Source organism: Candoia aspera, chromosome 13 (genome assembly GCF_035149785.1).
Source record: "Candoia aspera isolate rCanAsp1 chromosome 13, rCanAsp1.hap2, whole genome shotgun sequence".
NCBI classification, from domain to species: Eukaryota; Metazoa; Chordata; class Lepidosauria; order Squamata; family Boidae; genus Candoia; species Candoia aspera.
In genome coordinates, this window is record NC_086165.1 from 9306524 (window position 1) to 9327532 (window position 21009).

At 41.2% G+C, this 21009-nt stretch overlaps 1 protein-coding gene across 9 annotated transcripts in view; it reads left to right on the plus strand.

The window, feature by feature from the left end:
• Positions 1 to 21009, plus strand: part of SEMA6D (semaphorin 6D) — a 65633-nt gene that overhangs the window by 22668 nt on the left and 21956 nt on the right. For all 9 annotated transcript variants that reach the window (XM_063313892.1, XM_063313898.1, XM_063313896.1 and 6 more), the window contains exons 2-8: positions 13020 to 13181; positions 13523 to 13634; positions 14792 to 14852; positions 14948 to 15010; positions 15434 to 15535; positions 16465 to 16555; positions 17241 to 17360. In XM_063313892.1, the coding sequence (XP_063169962.1) occupies positions 13073 to 13181; positions 13523 to 13634; positions 14792 to 14852; positions 14948 to 15010; positions 15434 to 15535; positions 16465 to 16555; positions 17241 to 17360 (658 nt within the window). In that variant the 5' untranslated portion in view covers positions 13020 to 13072. The remainder of the gene's footprint in view (positions 1 to 13019; positions 13182 to 13522; positions 13635 to 14791; positions 14853 to 14947; positions 15011 to 15433; positions 15536 to 16464; positions 16556 to 17240; positions 17361 to 21009) is intronic.

The window sequence follows — 21009 nt, forward strand, 5'->3', positions numbered from 1 at the left end:
GTGCGGGTCCTGGCAGACTGTCAAGGGAACCTTTGTTCCACAGGCGTGAAACTCCACTGGGAAGTTTTTTGATGGGGAGATGTGGTGTTGAAAACAAAAGCCTGCTCTCAGCTGCCGGATTCTCACTTCATCCCAGCAGAAGGGTAGTGTGGAGGAAAAGGATGAAGGGGAGAAAATGGGGCTGTCGAATTTTACTTTTAAGTCAATTAAATTGATGCTTTCAGTAGAGTTCAGGATGGTGGCTTGGTTTTTGCCTTCCATTAGCAATGATGTAATTTTTCCCCCTTCTTTCGGGGATGACATGAAAGTTGTCCTCAAAGCATTTAATCAAGCCATGAATACTTGGATCATTAAAAGTCATCCTATCCATTTGCAAGCCTTCCATCAGCTTGTAGGGGAAGGGGGAGGGAGCAGGATTCTCGCAGAAAAGTTAAAAGCTTGCAAATAACTGCAGCCAATTAAGATCAAAGCCGTGATATTCAGTAGTAAAGTTTTGTGTTAAACCTGGGAGGGGTGGAGGGAATATTAGATTCAGTTGCTTTGAAACAGATCAAGAGGTGTTAACACACCGTCCTTTGTTGTTGCTGAAAACCTGAACAGTACGGTTAAAGCAACAGATCAGTTATTTGCTCTTCGCATACTGATTTTTTTTCCCACCGTCCCTTTGCAGTTGTCGATAGTTTATACAAAAGGAAATCCTGATCATGTTCTATATAATTTAAGTACCAACTAATTAAATGTGTCCATTCATATGCAAAATGCACCGTCAATGGTAGAGATCACCTGGTGCTAATGTGATAATTCACTGGATGCTACAACCTGAGCAAAAAAAGTGGGAGGGGGAAAAGAAAGAGAGAGAAAGATGTAGATAGAGTTTTAGGCTTTGTGACTTTGTCGTCTTCTTCTCCAGGAGCAGCTTCTGTTACGCACTCACTCTGTCCCGCCATTGGGCAGAATACAACAGCTGTCCCATTTAACTTGGGCTGGGAAGTGGGTACCCATGGCAGGTTAACTGGAGAACAGAGCATTGGCCAGCTGCTGTAATGGTCTGAGGGAATGACCTTGGGAGACAGGAGGAAGAGCTGCAGACTGGACAGACAAGTAAAAGATATCTCAGTCCACAGAAGAAGGGGCATGGGAAGCATTTCAGAAGGGACCCTCCCTAGTTTTCTAGAGAGTGAAAGGAGAGGAGAGGAAAATACTTGTGAGATTGATGTTAGCCCTTCGAGGTAGTCCAGACAAGAAGCACAAACTATGAGTACTAACTCTATCTCTGTTGTAAGACAGTTAACAGAATCTTGCAAGACTGAAGGTCATTCCCTCATACCATTACAGCCACACAACTGCTGAACCATGTGCCCTTGGGATCAGCGTGTATATCCAGGTTTGTCTATAAATTCAGGTGACGTCAGTTTTTTGAACTAGGGCAGGTCAGTAAACAGGCATTGCAAGGACTACTGGAACTCTACTGTATCGTGGGAGGGTATAATAAAAGAAACTTGAAAGCCTGCCAAAGTTGTGCTCGGTCCTCTCTTATACCATGCAGAATCAAGGCAGTCTTTTTCTTCTGCTTCTCGTTTCCCAGGGCTGAGATTTTGTTTGCAGTCTCTTTTATCAATTAATGGCTCCTGCGTTCCTTCGCCAACCTTATCTTTGCCTCCTTCTGTAGGTCTCTAGACATTTAACCCCTTGTTCAGCTGATGGCTGGATCTGGCAGAAGGTTTAGACTTGACTGATCCGGATTAGAATATTCATTGCAGATGAGAACAAGGCTTCAAACCCAAAAAATCCTTGTCTGTGTCAGGGTGAAGAAGTTCTGAGAATTATTCTTGTGATATTGAGACCTGCAGAATGGAAGTCTAGAAACCTCCTTTCCCAGAAGCTCTCTGATTCTTCACACCCTGGTCTTGCCTTCTGTCTTAAGGTAGAAGCTTGGTGGTTCCTGCTGTCACCATCTACCTCCAGGAGGCATCTTAACTGATGTCTACCCCTAACCCAAGGGATGAAAGAGATAGGGCTACCACATTATATGTGGCCTTTCCGGTGATTAAAAGCTCAAAGTGGAAAGGTTAAAATAGTTTTGATAGTACTGCCTCCTGGCTATGTAGCATAGAGGTGTGGTGACTAGAGAATTCAGCCCTTCTCTCAGGAGATAAACAAATTGAAAATGTATTTTTATTTTATTGATATATTTATACAAGTAGTCCTTGCTTACCAACTGCGTTGTTTAGCAACTGTTCAAAGTTACAACAGTTGGAAAAAAGACAGCTTTGGGCCGAATCCTCACATTTACGACTGCTGTAGCATAGTGCAGTCACGTGATTGCCATTTGTGAGCTTCAGAACCGGCTTCCAGCAAGCAGAATTAATAGAGAACACGGAAGTGAAATTGCAAGTTGTGGTCACATGATGTCTCACTTAATGACCATGGTGGTTTGCTTAATGATGGAAGCGGAAGTGACATCATGAGTCTGGCAGGGTCACGTGGTTTTTTGCTTAGGAACCATGGTGCTTAGCGACAGAGATGCTGGTCCCAATTGTGGTTGGTAAGTGAGGACTATCTATATTTAAAAAGAGAGAGAGAAAGAGAGATGGATGGATGGATAAACTTTTTTTTACTTTAAAGATTAAAATGCAGATGTTCAGTGAAAAGCAGAAAATTACAAATCTCCTCAGATCCTGACAATATAATAGAACAGTTAAGAGAGGGGAAAAAATTCCTTTAAAAAAACAGTATTCTGGACACACCACAAATACCATAAATGAAGAGCCCTCTGCCCCAAGTCTCTGAAGAGATTGGAGAGAGTTCAAAATAGAACAGCTCACATGATTCTAAAGAAAAGTTGGGTCTTCATGATCTTAGCCTGAATTATGAACAAAGGCTGAAATTAAATAACCAATCTCAAACGAGGATAAAAAGATAAAGAAAATAGGACTTAACCCAACATAGAAAACAGAAACCAAACATCTGTTGAAAGTTCCTGGCTATGCAGCTTGACCTACCTCTACTGAAAGAAAAGGCTTCCTGAAGTAAATGATGTCCCACTTCAGTTTCTAGGGACTTCTCCAGCTTCTTGAAGATTTGCGATGAAAACCAGGGGTTGCTTTTTCCAACCTCTCTCCATGTCCTTCTGCTTCTTCTTTGACAAAGACGAAGGCCTTTGCTATGGGGTAGTGTGACAGAAAGCCATCTCTCACTTGTAGAGATGTGAACTGTGAATCTGAGTTAGACATACCAGCTACATGCACAATGCTTATGTACCTATTCTTCAGAGTTTCAGCGTTAGGCTTCTTTCTGCCCTTCGCAGTTACAGTACTGGATCCTTGGTGGGCTCTTTGATGCCTTGGGAAGCAGTTGCAATTTGCTTACATAATGTTTCCTCTCTAGCCTTGGAGCTGTTGGTTCATATTCTACCAGCTTCAGTTAGGTGTGGTAGAAGAAGGCATTTCATTGTCCGTGTTGTGGTAATAATAGCCTGCCAGCCAAGTTGGCTTCTGTACATGGAGAGAGGTGAGGGCGCATTGTCTCCATCTCAGACAGCAGCAAGGAGAAGGGGAAGAAGAGTTTCTTGAACCCAATCCAAGAATTTTTTCTCAGACTACCTAACAAGGGGAAAAGGGGGATGGTGTTCTATAGATTTAGTCTTCATAATTCAAGTAAAGCCCTGCTGTGATCCACTTCTGACCGGCACTAATCACAGCAGCCATATAGCTAACGGTATCAGATGCTTTTCTTGCTGGTTGACCTAGCAGTGCTCTAAATAACCTACTGTGGATAAATAGCTCATTTTCCATTTTTTATTTGCAGCAAGCACCAATTCTTCCTCATTGTTGCGAAGACAGCTTTTTTGCTTTGTTCCGATGTCAAGATCTGACACTTTTCTTGGAAACACTCTAACATAAGGAGATTGTGACTTACAAGCTACTGTTTGTTAATGTTTAATTACCCTCAGTGACATGGAGCTAAGCATGTCTGGAACCCACAGTCCCATTTTCTTAACTCCATGCAGCAAATTTCTGGGGATAAACCATCTGTTCATCTGAATTTTGACTAGGTTTACAGTAGTTGTGTTAGCTGATTTCTGCAATTAAAGGCTCTGTGCAAACACACATTTCATTCTGTTGGGTAGGGCAACCTCACTGGTCTTATAAACTTAACTATAGCTTTTGCCATAAAACAAAAATAACCATGGTTTTGCAAAAGAGGGATAAAACACTGATGGAGCACAAATGGCTCTATACAGAAGAAGGAAAGGAAGAAAAGGCAGGTACCATGATCCAAGGAAAAAGAAGAATGAAAACATTGTGAAAAAACATTATTATTATTATTATTATTATTATTATTATTATTATTATTATATTTTTATCACTGCCCATCTCACTCAGTGACTCTGGGTGGTTTACAATAAAACTAAGATAAATACAGATTAAAATACAATAAAAACAGCATTTTTAAAATAAAATATAAAATATAAAATCCAAGATGGAGTTGTTAAAAGTTCTTAATTTAAATTCATGTAATTCACGAGGGCTTCTTCATTATGCATCTAATGAAGTGGCTTGCAATGCACAAGGACCCATGCCATAAGGTGCACCAAACTCCTTGTATTAGCTGTAACAGTTAATATGGTTGCCACTCTGGAAACAAGCCCATGATTGTTAATGCATAGATAATAATCAGAAATAAAGTTTATAGTTCTTGTTTAACAGTAGGCACATTCTGATGTGTAAGTAAAATTGAGCACAACTGCTAATACATTATCTCATATTGCACCTTCCTGAAATAAGTGAGATCAGCATGTAGGGCCATCCATTTGACAAAACCTGTGGGGCAGTTTGTGCAGAAGCAGAATTTCCTGGATCTGCCCATTCAGCTAAACATGGGAGAAGCAATTGCATGTGTGATACTTTGTTGTTGTTTATTCGTTCAGTCGCTTCCGACTCTTCGTGACTTCATGGACCAGCCCGTGCCAGAGCTTCCTGTCGGTCGTCAACACCTCCAGCTCCCCCAGGGACGAGTCCGTCACCTCTAGAATATCATCCATCCACCTTGCCCTTGGTCGGCCCCTCTTCCTTTTGCTTTCCACTGTCCCTAGCATCAGCATCTTCTGCAGGGTGTCCTGTCTTCTCATTATGTGACCAAAGTATTTCAGTTTGGCCTTTAATATCATCCCCTCCAGTGAGCAGTCTGGCTTTATTTCCTGGAGGATGGACTGGTTTGATCTTCCTGCAGTCCAAGGCACTCTCAGAATTTTCCTCCAGCACCACAGTTCAAAAGCATCTATCTTCCTTTGCTCAGCCTTCCTTATGGTCCAGTTCTCACAGCCATATGTTACTATGGAGAACACCACTGGTTTAACTATGCAGACCTTTGTTGTCAGTGTGATGGAGATAGCTGGCTCCCAAGCTAAAGATGAAGAATGTCATCCAGGGATCTGAGCCCCCAACCTGGCTGGTTTAAAAAAGGGAGACCACTTAGGCTACTTCTCTGCACCAGACTCCACAATCAGATGATTCACTGATTCCTAAAGGAGACCCCAGTTTATTCTTTGACCTGAAGTTGGCTTTTACTTATTGTTGACTACCTTTGCATTACTCAGCAACTTTTACCTTGACCTACGTGTAGTTGCGTGCATCAATTCCTGTGCCAGCTCTGGGTGTGGCATTCTTCCCAATGAAAGCACATCTAGATGCAAAGCTTCCCAAGCCACTGTACTTGCACAGTGGAGAAATGCATTGCTACTAATGGTGCAACACCCTGAGACCCCCTTGAGCAACATATATATTGGCTCATGGGCAGCTCGTGTGAAAATATCTGGAATAATTGGCTGCCAGAGGTTCAAAACCATTAGGATACCTTTATCATAAGGAAAGGGATTGTCTCATCCCCATAACATTGACCCATCCCACCCGATCAGGCAGGGAGGGCATGCTACGGACCCCATCAGTAAAGGAATTTCATCTAGCAGGTTCCAGGAGGTGGGCCTTCTCTGCACTGGCGCCCGCCCTTTGGAATATCTTGCCCCCGGAGTTGAGACTGCTCTCGGACTTCCGGAAGAAATTGAAGACCTGGTTCTGCCGCCTTGCTTGGGAGGGGGAGAGCAATAGCTCCACCTGGGGACGGCTGGCGCCATAGCACCTCTTAGTGATTGTGTTCCATCTCCACTTGGATTTTTCATTCATTTTATTACATCTTAATGGTAATTTAGATCGCTATGTTTTTAGTGTTATTTTATTGTAAACCGCCCAGAGTCCCCCATTGGGGGAGATGGGTGGTGACATAAATTTAATTAATAAATAAATGCAAAGTTCTTAAGAACCTTGAATTGTCTTGGGAAAGGCAGGACTCTTTTTCTGCTCCATGCGTTCAAACCTGTCTGTGTGTCTGTGTGTGTTCATGGATGCTGTCTGGTATCCAGTTTCCCCTGAACTACTTATATCCAGTTCAAGGATAAATGAATGGACCAGATAGCATAACCTGGATAAAAGTTTTAGTGGCTTCATTTGCGTTCATTCTTTCTGCCCAAATACTTTAATGAAGATATGAGACCCACAAATAATTTCCTACCTTATAGAAAAAGATGTTGCAGGCCTAATCTGGCTCGGTTTAAAAATGTTTGTCCTGCATAGAGCAAAGTATGTCTCCTTTTTCAGAGAGACAGCTCTGGGCACTTTGAAATGGAGAAGCAAAAGATGGGGGTTCTGTAAAAGAGATCACTCGAAATCACAGAAGGAAACAAACATCGCTTTCACCTTCTCGTGAAATGTTGACTTTTGCAACAGGTTTTATCTTTAATGAGAGTTAGACTGGGTGTAGCTGTCAAGGTCAGCTCTTCACTGCCAGCAGCTCAGACACAAATATTATCCTCTTCTGGGGGAGATGGGTGGTGGCTAAATTTGAGTAATAAAGTAAAATCAAATCTGTAATTTGCTGGTGGGTTTCATAACTCGGACCACCTTCCCCCCTCCCCCCCCCCAAAAAAACAAATCCAGGAACTTCAATGTTCCTTGAACATTTTGCCTAGGAGAATTATGTACATTGGATCAGGTTACCATGGATGTTCTGGATGGATCTGTGTTACCTTTAGGGAGGGATCAAAATAAGTATCCATGGGTACTCTTTAAGTTCTAGGTTCCAACCTTCCATGTTCAAAATCTTTTTTTTTTTTTTTTTGGCTGCAAAATATTGTTATCTTGCGCTGGGTTGTGCTTGGATCATTTTGCCTCTTCTCGCTCGAGTCTAGTCATTCTGGTTTGTTTACATTTATTCATTAGCAGCCTAATGTTAGACACTGCATCATGGGAGGCTGTCAGGATGAGAGCGAGCAGAGGGGAAGTGCCAGGAACCGTTTCTTGTTCATCAATCTTGGCAAAGAGGGCAGCCCATCAGTTCTGGACTGGTGGGCCTGAACTGCAGAAGCATCATTAACAGTTAGGAAAGCATCTTTTTCAGGTCAGCTTGTAATGCCTAAAAACTCCCTCACACTTTTCTTTGCCAAGTTGTGTCCCCTATCTAAGCTGATTCCGTCGTGACTTCACTGGAGCAAGCTGCCACAGAAATCAATTAGAGGCCGGGATGAGCTCAAACTCACAACAGTAGCCCGGTCTTGACTCATGTCCTGATTTTTCAAACATCATCAGCTTTTATCTGGGGCAGATGAGAATAGGGACAGTTTTCCGACAATTGTTACAAAAAAATAAGCTCTTTTGGCTTCCTTTTCTACATGGTGCTCATATTCCAGGAGATCAGACCATTCCTAGATCTGCTTTCCTTAGCAGATTAAAAGCAAAAGGATGGGTTTAGTGTGTTCAGAGAAAGGGGTCAAGAAGTGGGATTTGTGGCTTTTGTGATGGATCCCATTCTCTCTGTCCCTCGATAACCTTGAGTGCTACTTTTGAGTAAGAGCAGAATATTTTTCTAGTTGAGCTTATAGGATTCAGCTAATTTTTCCAGTCATCAGTTCCATCACTCAGTTTTCTCAACTGGTACCAAACACCTAATAAAACAGCTGCCCAGAATCTTCTGGAGTGGGCAGCCATAATAAATTTAATAATAAATAAATAACTTGCCTAGCTATCTGAGTGGCTGAAATAGATTGAAGTTACCAAATCTTGCAAGATTTCTGCAGTTTCACCCATGAGAGTTCACAAGATCTTGCATGAAACTTAGTTTGGGAGTGCTATACAAAAATGATACATACATTTCAAGAGATTTTACCATCTTAATTTAAAAAAAAATTACTCTGAGGCTCCATAGGCACCATTTAGAGGCAATGTATTGTTGTTCATTGGACTAGTAGGTCTGTGTGTAAGAATAGACTGGTAGCTTAAGAAGATTTACACACGTGGAATATTTACTTTTATTTTTCTTCAAATAACTGCAAATATTTCACGAAGTATTGACAATTTCATTCAAGTCTTGCTTCCCCAGACATACGTTTTAAGTGGTAACCTTGAGGTGAAATCCAATGCATATAAATTTGAAAGTAATTCCATTGCAGCTTCAGTTGGCAGAGAATGGTTAATTGATTATAGGTGGCTATCATACTTTCTGCAGATTCATCTTGCATCATCTCCCATCAGCAAATTCTAGGAATTGCAGTTCAGTGGGACATTAGCTACGTACCATGAAACAGGCCATTCTTTGGTTCACAATCTAATCTAGAAAAAGACAGGCCATGCATCTAATAAATAACTGTATGGTGTTTTTTTTCCCCCTATATGGTAGCAATTTTCCTGTATGGTGTAAATTCTATATAGGAACAAAAGTGAATAGTGTTCTTTGTTCTTTTTGATAATTTTTATTGAAGAAGTTTTTCAACAGAATTAAAAACAGTACAAATTTTGAATTAAAGAAGAATAAATAAAGTAATAAGTGAAAAAGAAATAGAAAAGGAAGATTCTAAAGAAGCAGCTTCCGATCTTCTTGACAGCAGTTATAGATATATTTATATTTTTCCCTCTCTCTAAGGTTATATCATAATTTCCTTCTTTCCATAAGCTACCCTTTCTAATCTTCAAACCCATAAATTACAAGTTCATTTTTCTCTTTTTTCAGCAAAAAGTCCATAAGGAGTTTCCAGTCACTAATAAATGTAGTTATTGATCATTCTCTAATCAAACAAGTTAATTTTGCCATCTGTGCTAGTTCTATCCTCTTCACCAACCAATCCTCCAATGTGAGTATTTCAGAGTCTTTCCATTTTTTCACATATAATAGTCTCACAGCAGCGAAAGGTGAAAGGTGAAACGTCCCCTGTGCAAGCACCAAGTCATGTCTGACCCTTTGGGGGGATGCTGCTTTCGCGACGTTTTCTTGGCAGACTATATAGCGGGGTGGTTTGCCATTGCCTTCCCCGGTGGTCACCTTCCCCAGCAAGCTGGGTCCTCATTTTACCGACCTCGGAAGGATGGAAGGCTGAGTTGACCTGAGCTGGCTACCCAAGGATCCAGCTTCCGCTGGGATCAAACTCGGGTCGCAGGGAGAGTTTTGGTTGCAATACTGCTGCCTACCACTCTGCCCCACACGAGGCTCTCGCAGCAGTAATCATGTGTAAAAATAATCTTCCGTGGCTCTTTTCTAACTGACTGTCCATTAAAAAGTGTGTAGTGTTCTGAGCGCACCTCCAGTTGCTTACTTCCTTGGAGGTCCGTGGATTGGGCCAGCTAAGCACACTGCATTTCAAATTGCCGATCATAAATGTTTTTCAAAAGAATTGCATTCAGTTTCTCTGGACATTTCTCCCAAATAAAATAGAAGTAAAATCAGACCTGCAAAGCCTCTGCCATTGGTAGTCAAGACATATTTGCACAGAAATTTCATGTGCATCTCTGCATCCAGGGATTATATAATCATGAAAGATCTGTTCCACATGGTTGTTCTGAAAACATAGTTCATCCCTGTTAGCCTACACACACGGCGGCAACTGTGCTCCAAATGTCGCCTTTTCAGCCAGCTGGCCTGCCCCTGGTACCATAGCAATAGAGATGGTGACATTATGAGTGTATCCTGGCTTGTAACCATTAAAAAAAAAAAATGAGAACGCTCAAAACAATCAAACACTTCTGAAAGCAATTCATAACCGCTATCATTGAACCTATATGTTCACCTGTACCTACTGCATCTAACTTAGGTAAGGTAAAGGTTTCCCTTGACATTAAGTCCAGTCGTGTCCAACTCTAGGGGGCGGTGCTCATCTCCGTTTCAAAGCCGAAGAGCCGGCGTTCATCTGTAGACACTTCCTCCGTGGTCATGTGGCCGGCATGACTAAACGGAATGCCGTTACCTGCCCGCTGAAGCGGTACCTATTAATCTACTCACATTTGCATGTTTTCGAACTGCTAGGTTGACAGGAGCTGGGACTAGCAATGGGAGCTCACCCCGTCACACAGATTTGAGCCGCCGACCTTCCGATCAGCAAGCTCAGCAGCTCAGCGGTTTAACCCGCAGCGCCACCGCATCGCACCTGCATCTAACTTACCAAGCTTAAAACATAAATTAATCTGGATGAGCTCTCCTTTTCGAAATCACTTTTCCCCAAGTTGGTACCGTCCAGATATTTTGCGCTACGGTTCCCATCAGCCCGAGGCAGCAGACTGGCCCAAGACCATGTGAGTTGTAGTGTAAAATATCTAGAGGGCACCAACTTGGGAGAAAGTTGTTCTGAACCAGTTTTCGTCAGCCTGATACTTCCTAGATACAAGCACCAGCCATTGGTTTTGCTTGGCTGGAGAGTCTGGGAGATGATGTCAGAAATATTCTAGAGAGCAGCGAGAACCTGGATGGAAAATACTGTTCAAAGCTGTTTTTCTATGAATTCAACGTGTGCTTGTTCTTTTTTTAAAAGAAGAAAACAAAAACCAACAAATGTATTTGCTGTCCATTGAGTGATCCAGTTGGTTGCTAGTCAATGTACTTTGTGAGTGAGTAGGCAGATACTCTCATAATGATTAAAATGTGTTAACTTTCACAGTATGTGGTTATTTTGTTTTCTAAGTACCTGAGAATGTCTCCCAATGATTTTGAAACCTTGCATATGCTAAAACTGTACTAATGAGTGATATCACTTTACTCCCCCTGCATTTCAATGGCTCTGTAGTAGTTTTTAAGCCAGAGTTTTTTGATGTGCAGCTCCAAAAGGGAAATAAAGTGTATGTAAGTGGTGGTTTCTGAGACCATAGGGATAGTGATCAGAAACTTAATTAGTTGGAAACAATCGTCCCTTCTGAGTTGAAAGGAGTTTTGTTCTCCAAAATGTTCTGGATGAATATATAAGGATACCATCAGCATCTTCTCAACTATCCCAAGTCTCAAACTTTGGGTGAATTTCTAATTTGTAACTTGCTACAAATCAGAGACCGCAAAATCAGTATTTGCCAGAACCAGGATCTTCAGCTGTAACTTTCACATTTTTCTTTAAATTGTATGCAACCTTGTTTTCTCCTTTCTCTATCCCTTCCTCTCTCTCAACAATCTTTTGTCTTTTAGAAAGAAAAGTTTAAAAAGGAAGTGATTGTGATGGCACCTAGGCAACTGCTTTTCAAATGGGCAGATCATTCATCCCTTGAAACCATGTCAGTAGCTTTTGGTAACCCAGCCCTTCCAGATGTGTTGCTACCGATTTGATGTGTTGCAACTTCCAAGGCTCTTGATTAAGGACAGATGGGCTGGGCAAAGATTTGTAATGTTTACTTGGTCTTCTCAAAAGCATATTTACTGTTGATTTATGGCTGCTCATTTTTACATTGACATTACCCTTCCCCTACTTTTTTTTAAAAAAAAATCAAGATGGGGTTACAAATAGGAGCAACGCATGGATCAATAAGTTCCTCATTAAACTAACTCAGGATTAGCAATCTCTATTAAAAGAATTAGGAAGTAGCCACAAGGAAGACCCTGCTTACAACCTAGTAAACGCCCAGGTGAAGTGGATTAGTTTCCTAGTACTCTACCTGTCTTAATTTTTAAAAAATCTTGTTAATTAAAAAAAAATGGAAACACAGCACCACTCTCCTATGTAATTTACATTTATGAGAATTCCTCTGGTCCCCACCAACTCCTCTAAGCATTCATAGAAAACAGAAACGGTGGATGGTAGTAGGCCAGTAGCTATAACCATGTGTGCCAGTCTGCTAGGAATGCAATTGGGATGGCAGAGTGCATCTGGAGTGGTCCAGAAGAGGTAGCAGGAACTGATAAAGAGGTGCATACTTGGGGAAAGTGCCGTGACATGATCTCAGCATTCCAAATATGCCCAGTTACCCAGAAATGATTCCATCCTGGCTTACACTGGCATCGAATCAAACTTGCTCTGCAGTAGCTTCAAAGTTGATTCATAGTTCAAGTAAAGCAATCCATTTGAAAATGTAGGCATAAACTGGCAATTCTGTAGTGAAACTCAAGAGCTGTCATTTCAGTTTTGGTGTTCTGCTTTCATTAGGCTTGCCTAGTGGTTAGAGCCTTGGGACATTAAATATACAGTATCTTAAGAATTCACAGTTCCTCAGCTTGCAGAAAGCCAGACCCCAAGGTCTCAAACGTAAAAGGCTGGCTTAACATTTATGTGGATTTGATGTGCCCTGCACTTCGCAAAGGCGCTGTGGTTAATTTGCAGGCAAAGGTCTTGACTGAGTAGCATGTGGCAATTAGCTGGAAAAGAGATTGCACTTCAATTAATATTTTAATCCCAATGTTAACAACCTCCCTGCCAAGTCAGCAAGGCTGCATATTCTGTTTGCCATCCTTGTGATTCAGCTGGGCTGGCAGTTGTCACCTTCTTCCAGAAAAGAAATCCTGCTTGTAAATTGAGCACAAAAATTAGCAAATGTCAGTATGTCACCGAAAAGTTTTAATCAGGGCTGTCACATAGCAGTTTTTCTGTCAGCAAAGACAAAAGGACCTTTCAGGCAACGTCATTTACTCAGTCTTTGCTAGCATGCAGAATGTGTGTTAAGGAGTTTGCTCGCTAGCCAAGGACTCTGAAGAATGGCATCAATGGTGCTTTCCCCCTTATCTTGCAGGTAAATAGCTTTGCCAGTTGTGGTTTGTCCCCCACCCATCCCACGCAGCAGCCATGAAGTTTCGCCTCCTTGCTGCTTATGCACTGCTATTCATGGTCTCCCGATGCCGAGCTGTCAGCTTTCCAGAAGATGATGACCCTATTAACGTGGTCGACTACCACTGTAAGTGAGCAGCAAAGCTGAACATGTTGTTGGACTGCTGTTTAGTTTTCTTGCTGAATGAAAGCAATTGCTCCTTCCAAGATCTGCCAAGTTTAAGGTGGACTTTAATGGACTCTGTCTATCTACTGCAATCAAAAAGGCTGCAAGAAGTATAGGCTTTATTTATATTTTTAAGTTCATTGGCTCTTGCTACCCATCTTTTATTCATTGATATTCAGGACATTACACAAAGAATTTAGTTTAAACCCTTGTGCTCCCAGTATATACAGCTAATCAATGCTACCTATTGATTCTTCAGCTCTATCATCCTGAGTGATGGCATAACCTGTTTTTACTTGCAGATTCCAGGCAATATCCAGTGTTTAGAGGACGCCCTTCAGGCAACGAATCCCAACACAAGCTGGACTTTCAACTGATGTTGAAAATTCGAGACACACTTTATATAGCTGGCAGGTAATTTTCCTGCAGTCCGCTGATTAAATTAAAATTCCCCTCTCCCTCCTTCCCTCCATCTGCTGCCTGGTTTTGCATTTAATCTATACACTTTGTCTTAAAATAATCCACTAGATAATTTCAGGAAATTAAGGAGAGAATCAGCACATGGAGACAGGGACAGTGATTTATCTTATGAAAGGAAAACCCTGAACAGACCAGTGATCCATTCAGTTCCACATTCTGTTTCCCATAGTTGACAAACCACAAGAATCTGATTTGGACAAACAATTGTGTGTACCAATACAAGACCTTGTGCAGCCTGAACCTCACAAAAAGTTTGGCAGCAAGAGACTAGTTAATATCTATGCTAAGCCATGGCTTGCTCAAGTGTGTTTTAGGAAACAAGCCACCATTAACTCAGTTTGTATAACATGCTAAGCCACAAAACATGGCTTATCCAGCTCTCTCAACCACAGCAGCTTTTGCTTGCTTTTGGCTTTGGATGCTGCATGAACTCAGTTGCATGTTTCAGCCCCCAACAGGCTGATATGTATCTCTGCTGTTCTCTCTGAGAGTTATGCCTCCAGGGAGCAGAGGTTGTATAAAGATACCCTATAAAGATATAAGGAAGAAGATGCAGGTTGAAATGGTCTATCAGAATTAATCTGGATCCTGTGTTCTGATGTTCTGGACAATAACTACAAAGGCCAATAAGAGCCATCATAGCCTAGGATGACTTGCTACAGCCTAGGATGACTTGCTACAGCCTAGGATGACTTGCTACCTGAGGCAGGAGGAGTCCTTGCTGTCTCCATGTGTCCTTCCTTGAAGCAAGACATTATGGGTACAGTTACTCCTGTCATAATATGGACTGAACAAGCCAGTTATCGTATACTTTCCTATTTCTTCTGACCCTGCAAATGATGTTGAGTGGCTTTGGAACAGGCCACAATACCAAGTCAAGCTGAACCAACTCTCCGCAACTTGGCTTGTTTCAAACCTTGATTTGGAAAAAATGAGTGGTCCTACTTAATAGCAGATGTCTGCTTCTTCCAGTAATGGCCTGAAGGGACTGTGTGCGAGGCCAAAAAGATCTTGATTTTTGAAGTCAAAGTCTGGTTTTTCAAAGCAGGCTGTGGAATGGGATTTCTAATATGCCCCTTGTTTTCTTCCAGGGACCAAGTTTATACTGTCAACTTGAATGACATTCCAAAAGGAGAAGTTGTTCCGAGCAAGGTTGGAAAATACTGTAAATCACTTTTGTGTTTTTTAAAAACCAGAAATCCTTGGTTAAAGATGAAATGGTCTTATTCATTGTTTTATCTGAACAGAAGTTAACATGGCGGTCAAAGCAACAGGACAGAGAGAACTGCGCTATGAAAGGAAAACACAAAGTAGGTTTGTCTTTTAAGCGAAATGTTTCAAACCACTGAGATCTTTTAAAAGATCGTGCTTGATGCTGTTTTAGAACTGCTGATTCATTAATTAATCTGCTTGTTGCTGCAAAAATCTGAATTTGGGGTAACCAGAGTAGAGGGGCAGATGGAATGCCGCACTGTCTTTTTCAGAAAGACCTTTGATGTGATGGGCCGTAGCAAAAACGAAAAGTCCAAATTAATGTTCTTAAGAAATGAGTTGCATTTGATCAGATTCATAGAAAGAGAGCTTTTATTTACACTGAAATTGCAAGTGCTTTGTTGACTCTAGATTGTTTTTTCCCCTCCTCGTTCCAGTTCACTGAACACATGTTCAAAAATATTTGCTAGTGAATAGCAATGTAAGCCATTCTCTCGTCTTCTTTTTAATTTTTTTTTTAGGATGAATGCCATAATTTTATTAAAGTCTTCGTCCCCAGGAATGATGAGATGGTGTTTGTCTGTGGATCGAACGCTTTTAATCCTATGTGCCGTTACTATCGGGTAAGGATCGGTGCCCAGACTAGTAAGACTGATCCCTGCCAAGGGGCATTTTGGTGCACTCCAAAGATTCCCTATCAATGTTGCCATTGTCATCCTATTTTATCTCCAGGGAGATCAGAGCACAAATGTTCATTGGTTTTTCCATGCCCACCCCCTTTATTCTCACAACAATCCTGCAAGTTAGATTACAGTGAGAGAAATATGAACCAACTCACAATCCAATCACCTACTGAGCTTCATAGCTAATTGGAGATTTGAATTTGAATCTTCCAAGTCATCATCTGGTTTTCCAACCACTCTGTAGCAAAACCTTGATTTAACAGACCATTCGAGGGAAGCAGTTCTGTTAAATCCAAAACATACTTGTGCACATCCACCATTCTGCATATGCATTAGAGTATGTATTAGACCTCTGGTGCTTTCAAGGGCTCAGCCCCCATCTTGTCCCATTGTCCATCCATAAGTTGTCATCATAGCTTGCAGATCCTTTCAAATTAATATAAGAGCCAGCAGCCAATGTAGGCCAAAGGTTCTCATTACTTATAATGGCTGACAAGGTGGTTCCAATAAGACACACATTTACTAAGCCTCTCCCAGTACTACTAATTAATTAGTTCTGAACCTAAAGGAAGCATCTATCCATCATGGATTGTAGCCTTGTGGATGCAAAAACTGCTCCACCGTTTGGTTCCTTGAGCAATACATCTTCAGTGTTGTTGGAGAAATGAGGTCAGATTTAGCAGACTGAATGAACCTGTATGCTAGCCTTTCAGTTTGGCTTGAAATTATGAAAGTTGAAATTCCACATATCTGGAAGGTACCACTTTGAGGAAGGTTGGTGTATGAAAACCCAGTTCTTTGCTGGTTTGTTGCACGGACCTGGAGAAGCTGAAATGGCCTAACCAAAACAATGTACATTTCTTCTTCAGCTGAATACCTTGGAGTATGATGGTGATGAAATTAGTGGCTTGGCAAGATGCCCATTTGATGCCAAGCAAACCAATGTTGCCCTCTTTGCTGGTGAGAACATTTTCTTCTAATGGATCACATTGAAAGATGATACAGAAAGTGCAGTAGGAAGGCTTATGATGTCACTGTGTCTCTGCAGAGTTTTTTTAAAAAGTTAATATCCCCTTTCTGGAATTAGAAACCATTTTGTAAGCCAGATCTTGATTCATTTGGTCTGTTTTGCTTTATGCTCAAATTCTAAGAGCTGTTAACTAGAGTGAAGTCCAAAAGGCCTATACTTTGGATTTTTAAAAAGACCTATCTGACTTTCTTAATTAACTTCAGCAATCTGAATGAAGTGGGGAAAAATACATTTTACTGCTTCTGTTGTGAAAGTCTTGGAAGTCAGAGCTCAGATGGTCTCTTGTAAATCACCCAGAGTTGGATTCTGATCAGCCCCCCGCTCATGCTTTTTATTAGCTGTTTACATGAGAAATGTATATGCGGTAATAAAGCCTTCCCATTTCCTGGAACCGTCTTTCTGCCCTACAAGGCATTTTCTTTACAGCACTCTGAGCCTTCCAACTCTAAATTAAAAAGAATGAATAAATATATAAAGTGATTGAGATAATGGCAGGGTGGGGGGAAGCAAAATGTAGAAATATATAAATAGCTGTTGACAGAGAAGATAACAGGAATGGAACCAGAATGCTACATCATATAGCAACTGAACGCTCCCTGTGTGTTACTGTTCTAGATGGAAAACTCTATTCTGCCACAGTGGCAGATTTCTTGGCAAGTGACGCAGTTATTTATCGAAGCATGGGGGACGGGTCGGCATTACGAACAATAAAGTATGATTCCAAGTGGATAAAAGGTACTTCTGCTGAAACTTGAATCATTACCTGCAATTTTCCCTTTCCAATAGCCTTTATCCCCAAATTAAGAGAGTTGAAGTACAATTTCTGGATCATAATGATTTTCCTGACAAGTCAGCTTTCTGAATATTTGAATTTTAATCCATTGTTCCCAGACATCCTAGACTGGAGGCCTGCTTTTTCGATTAATAAAATGGGGAGGTATGTTTGCCCCTTTTCCCTGAAAAGGCTGGGTATTTTTCCGTGGGCCACTTAGCAATCAACAGCTCTCTGACTGCCTGCCAAGAAAAGCCATTCTCGCTTCTTCTCTGTTACCCTTCCACCAGCAGGCAAAGATGGTTTGCTTCAGAAAAGCTGTTGGTGTTTCAGCTGGCTTCTGTGCAGAAGCTACGTTTTTCAACTGCTTGGGCTTCATTTCTTTTCTGCTTCTTTAATTGGTTGGTGTGTATGAATTGGGCTTTGAACTGATTTGTGCTTATGTTTTAATTCTAATTCTGTGGGGGTTTTTTAAAAAATGTGCTTTGGAGTTTTGCTTCTGGATCCTATGGGGTACTGTAAATCTCTAATACTGTCATAGCTTCTACATACATTTTATAGGGATATATTGATTTTTTAATGGTATCTCTTCTCCCCCCTCCTGCCTTCCTTTACAAGAATTTCTTTACGGGGAAGGCTAAAAATACAGAAAGCTATGGAAACCAGTATTGTTTCATTATTATCCAATTTGGAAAACATATTTGGCAAAAAATGGGATATGGATTAAATAAATAAGAATATTGATTTGTGGGTCAACTCTAAGTGCTCAACCCTTTCCAGTTTGGGAAGTCCTTAAACTCAGAAACTCACATTCCAAAGGAATCACTGTTTAGAGCAGTGTTTTTCAACCTTGGGTATTTTGAGATGTATGGACTTCAACTCCCAGAATTCTCCAGCCAGCATGGCTGGCTGGGGAATTCTGGAAGTTGAAGTCCACACTTCTTAAAGTTGCCAAGATTGAAAAACACTCGTTTAGAGGATCGGCTGTTGGCTACCCTACCATGGAATTGACCTCAAACACTTCTGGAAGGTGTCAGGTTGGGAAAAGCAGTTGTATACTATCATTGATCTTAGCTATAGTTAGTTGAAACAAGCCAGATTTATAATGGTCTGAGTTGGCTTACTTTGGGTAACTGCCTGGGTCCAGATGCAATTAGCATTTCTGCAATTAGCAGTTGGTACCATTATCCAGCCATCTCTGTGGCGACATAACACAAACGGCTTTTTATTGCCAGAGCTATGGCTGGGTGATGCTATAAACCACTAGTGCAGTAATGCTCAATGCTTAGCTGTAGTTTTGCAAAAACCCACAACTTCCAAACTTCTCACAGGAGATAAGAAGAATCCATGCATCCCAGTTCAGTGCAGCCTAGTTTTGTAACAATCAACTATTTTTATTTACTAAATCAAAATGGGGCCAGTGTGTACAAATAAGAATTTTAGACTTCTATAGAGCTGTCTTCATTTGCTATATCTGGGAAGTCCCTATTCTGAGCACTTAGTCATAGAGTCATCTATAGGATATCTTCATCTATGATTGGGCACTTTAGAAACTCTTAATTAATTTAAGTACTTAATCCATTATGGCACATTAGCAAATTTCTCCAGGAACAATTTCTTTTATTTCCCCTGCTCTTTTTAAATGTCTTTAAATGGTACATTATGTTATAACCTGTGAGCTGGAACAAAAAAAGTTTTATTTATTTTACAATGGTAAAGGCCACAATTCCTATACACAGTTATCTGGAAGCTCCTGTGTATTCAGTGAGAATAAATCTCCTGATCAAACCTGTACAGGATCATTTGCTTAAGTCTTGTGTAACACTGAAAACATAGTAAATCAATTGATTGCACATTTTTTCTTCATGAGAGCAATATTTTCTTAATGTGCCTGATACTATTATAAGCACTTTTCTTCCCAATCTCAATGTCTTGCTGCAGTGACATGAAAGATCCACCAGCTTCAATATTTATGTCCAAGTTCTGCTGCTCCAAACTTTCAACATAGTACCATCCAAAGCACGAAACCTGCTTTTTTTTTTTGTAATTTGGCCCAAGAATAAAGCCATTCTCCCCCTCCAACCAATCAAATCAGCAAATGAATGAAGCTGTAGTAACAAAGACTGGAGCTGTAGCACAATTCCTCTGAGGCCTTTTTACAGTCCATTAGCTGACATTAAGAGTCTTACACTTTCATTGGAGCTTGACTTCATCCATAGTTGGATGTCCTAAAGTGCTTTGATTAACCACAGCAAAGCTCTTGGCATCTGCATCTTTTGAAGCATCAACAGAACTTTGTTTGTAGTATCAGAAAGGCTCTAACAAATAGGAAGGGTCCTACTGAAACAGACTGAAGGCCTAGTTAGTCTGTTCCTACAAAAGCCAATGGCTTCTGGGAAGCCACAAGACAAACACGGTGCAGAAAGCCTATCCTGCTTCTTTTCTCCTGCAACTAGTATACAAAGGTATTCTACCTCTGGTTCTGAAGGTAAGGCATAGCCACCAGATGCTGATAGCCTTCTCCTCCACAAGTTTTTTGTTGTTGTTGTTGTTGTTCACATTCAATACCTTCCAGGTTGGTGACTATCATCTTGTAAATTGCCTACATCCAATATGCTTTGTGAAGAAATATCCCTTAGCCTCCCTGAACTCTTCCATTCTTTGCCTGAGGAGTTATGAAGGTTAGCAAATCCTACTCCTTGAGTTTTTTGTGTGCCAGCTTGGCAATGGTGGGCATGTGGTCCCAAACACATGAACTGCATCCCCAAATTCCTGGTTCAGTTCCTTTCATTTCCCATAAAAATCGGTTTCAGGTACCAAGTTTGTGGGGAAGTCCTGTTATCTGAACCAATCAGAAGCAAAACTAGATTTTTTTAAAAAATCTGTTCAGTTGTGTCTGATCCTCTGAGACTGCCTGGACAGGTCTCTGCAGTTTTCTTGGCAAGATTTTTTCAGAAGTGGTTTGCCATCAACTGCTTCCTAGGGCTGAGAGAAAGTGACTGGCCCAAGGTCACCCAGCTGGCTTTGTGCCTAAGGTGGGACTAGAACTCACGGTCTCCCAGTTTCTAGCCCGATGCTTTAACCACCATACCAAACTGGCTCTCTAACACTAGACTAGATAAACCAAGAACTGGATTCTCAGTTCCTGATTCCATTGGTCCAATGAGCTGAATATAGTCTACATATCACCTGGCAGCAGATGTCTGAGGTTCAGCTAAGGACTTTTTCCAACCCTATTCAGAAATGACAGAGACTGAATCTGGGCTTGTTGCTTTCTCCACCCACTCTGCAAGTGTCAGGCCTACGAGGTATACCAGATCAAGAACTGACTCCACAGGAAGACTGTAACTATACTTTACTGAGATAGGCTATAGTAAAATAATCTTGCAAGCCTGTGTGTGCTTTATCTTCTGTCCCACTTATACCCCACTGAGTCAGGGAGAAGCCAGCCTGATCCTCTTCCTAATATACTATCTCCTTCCCCAGGACTTAAGGGATGCTCCTGCTCTTCTTGTTTCTGTAACAGCTTCTGAATATTTCCTTCAAGGCCATCTCCATGGCTCTCTGTAGCTGCTAAGCTACAATGGCTATATAAGACTGTTTTATTTATTT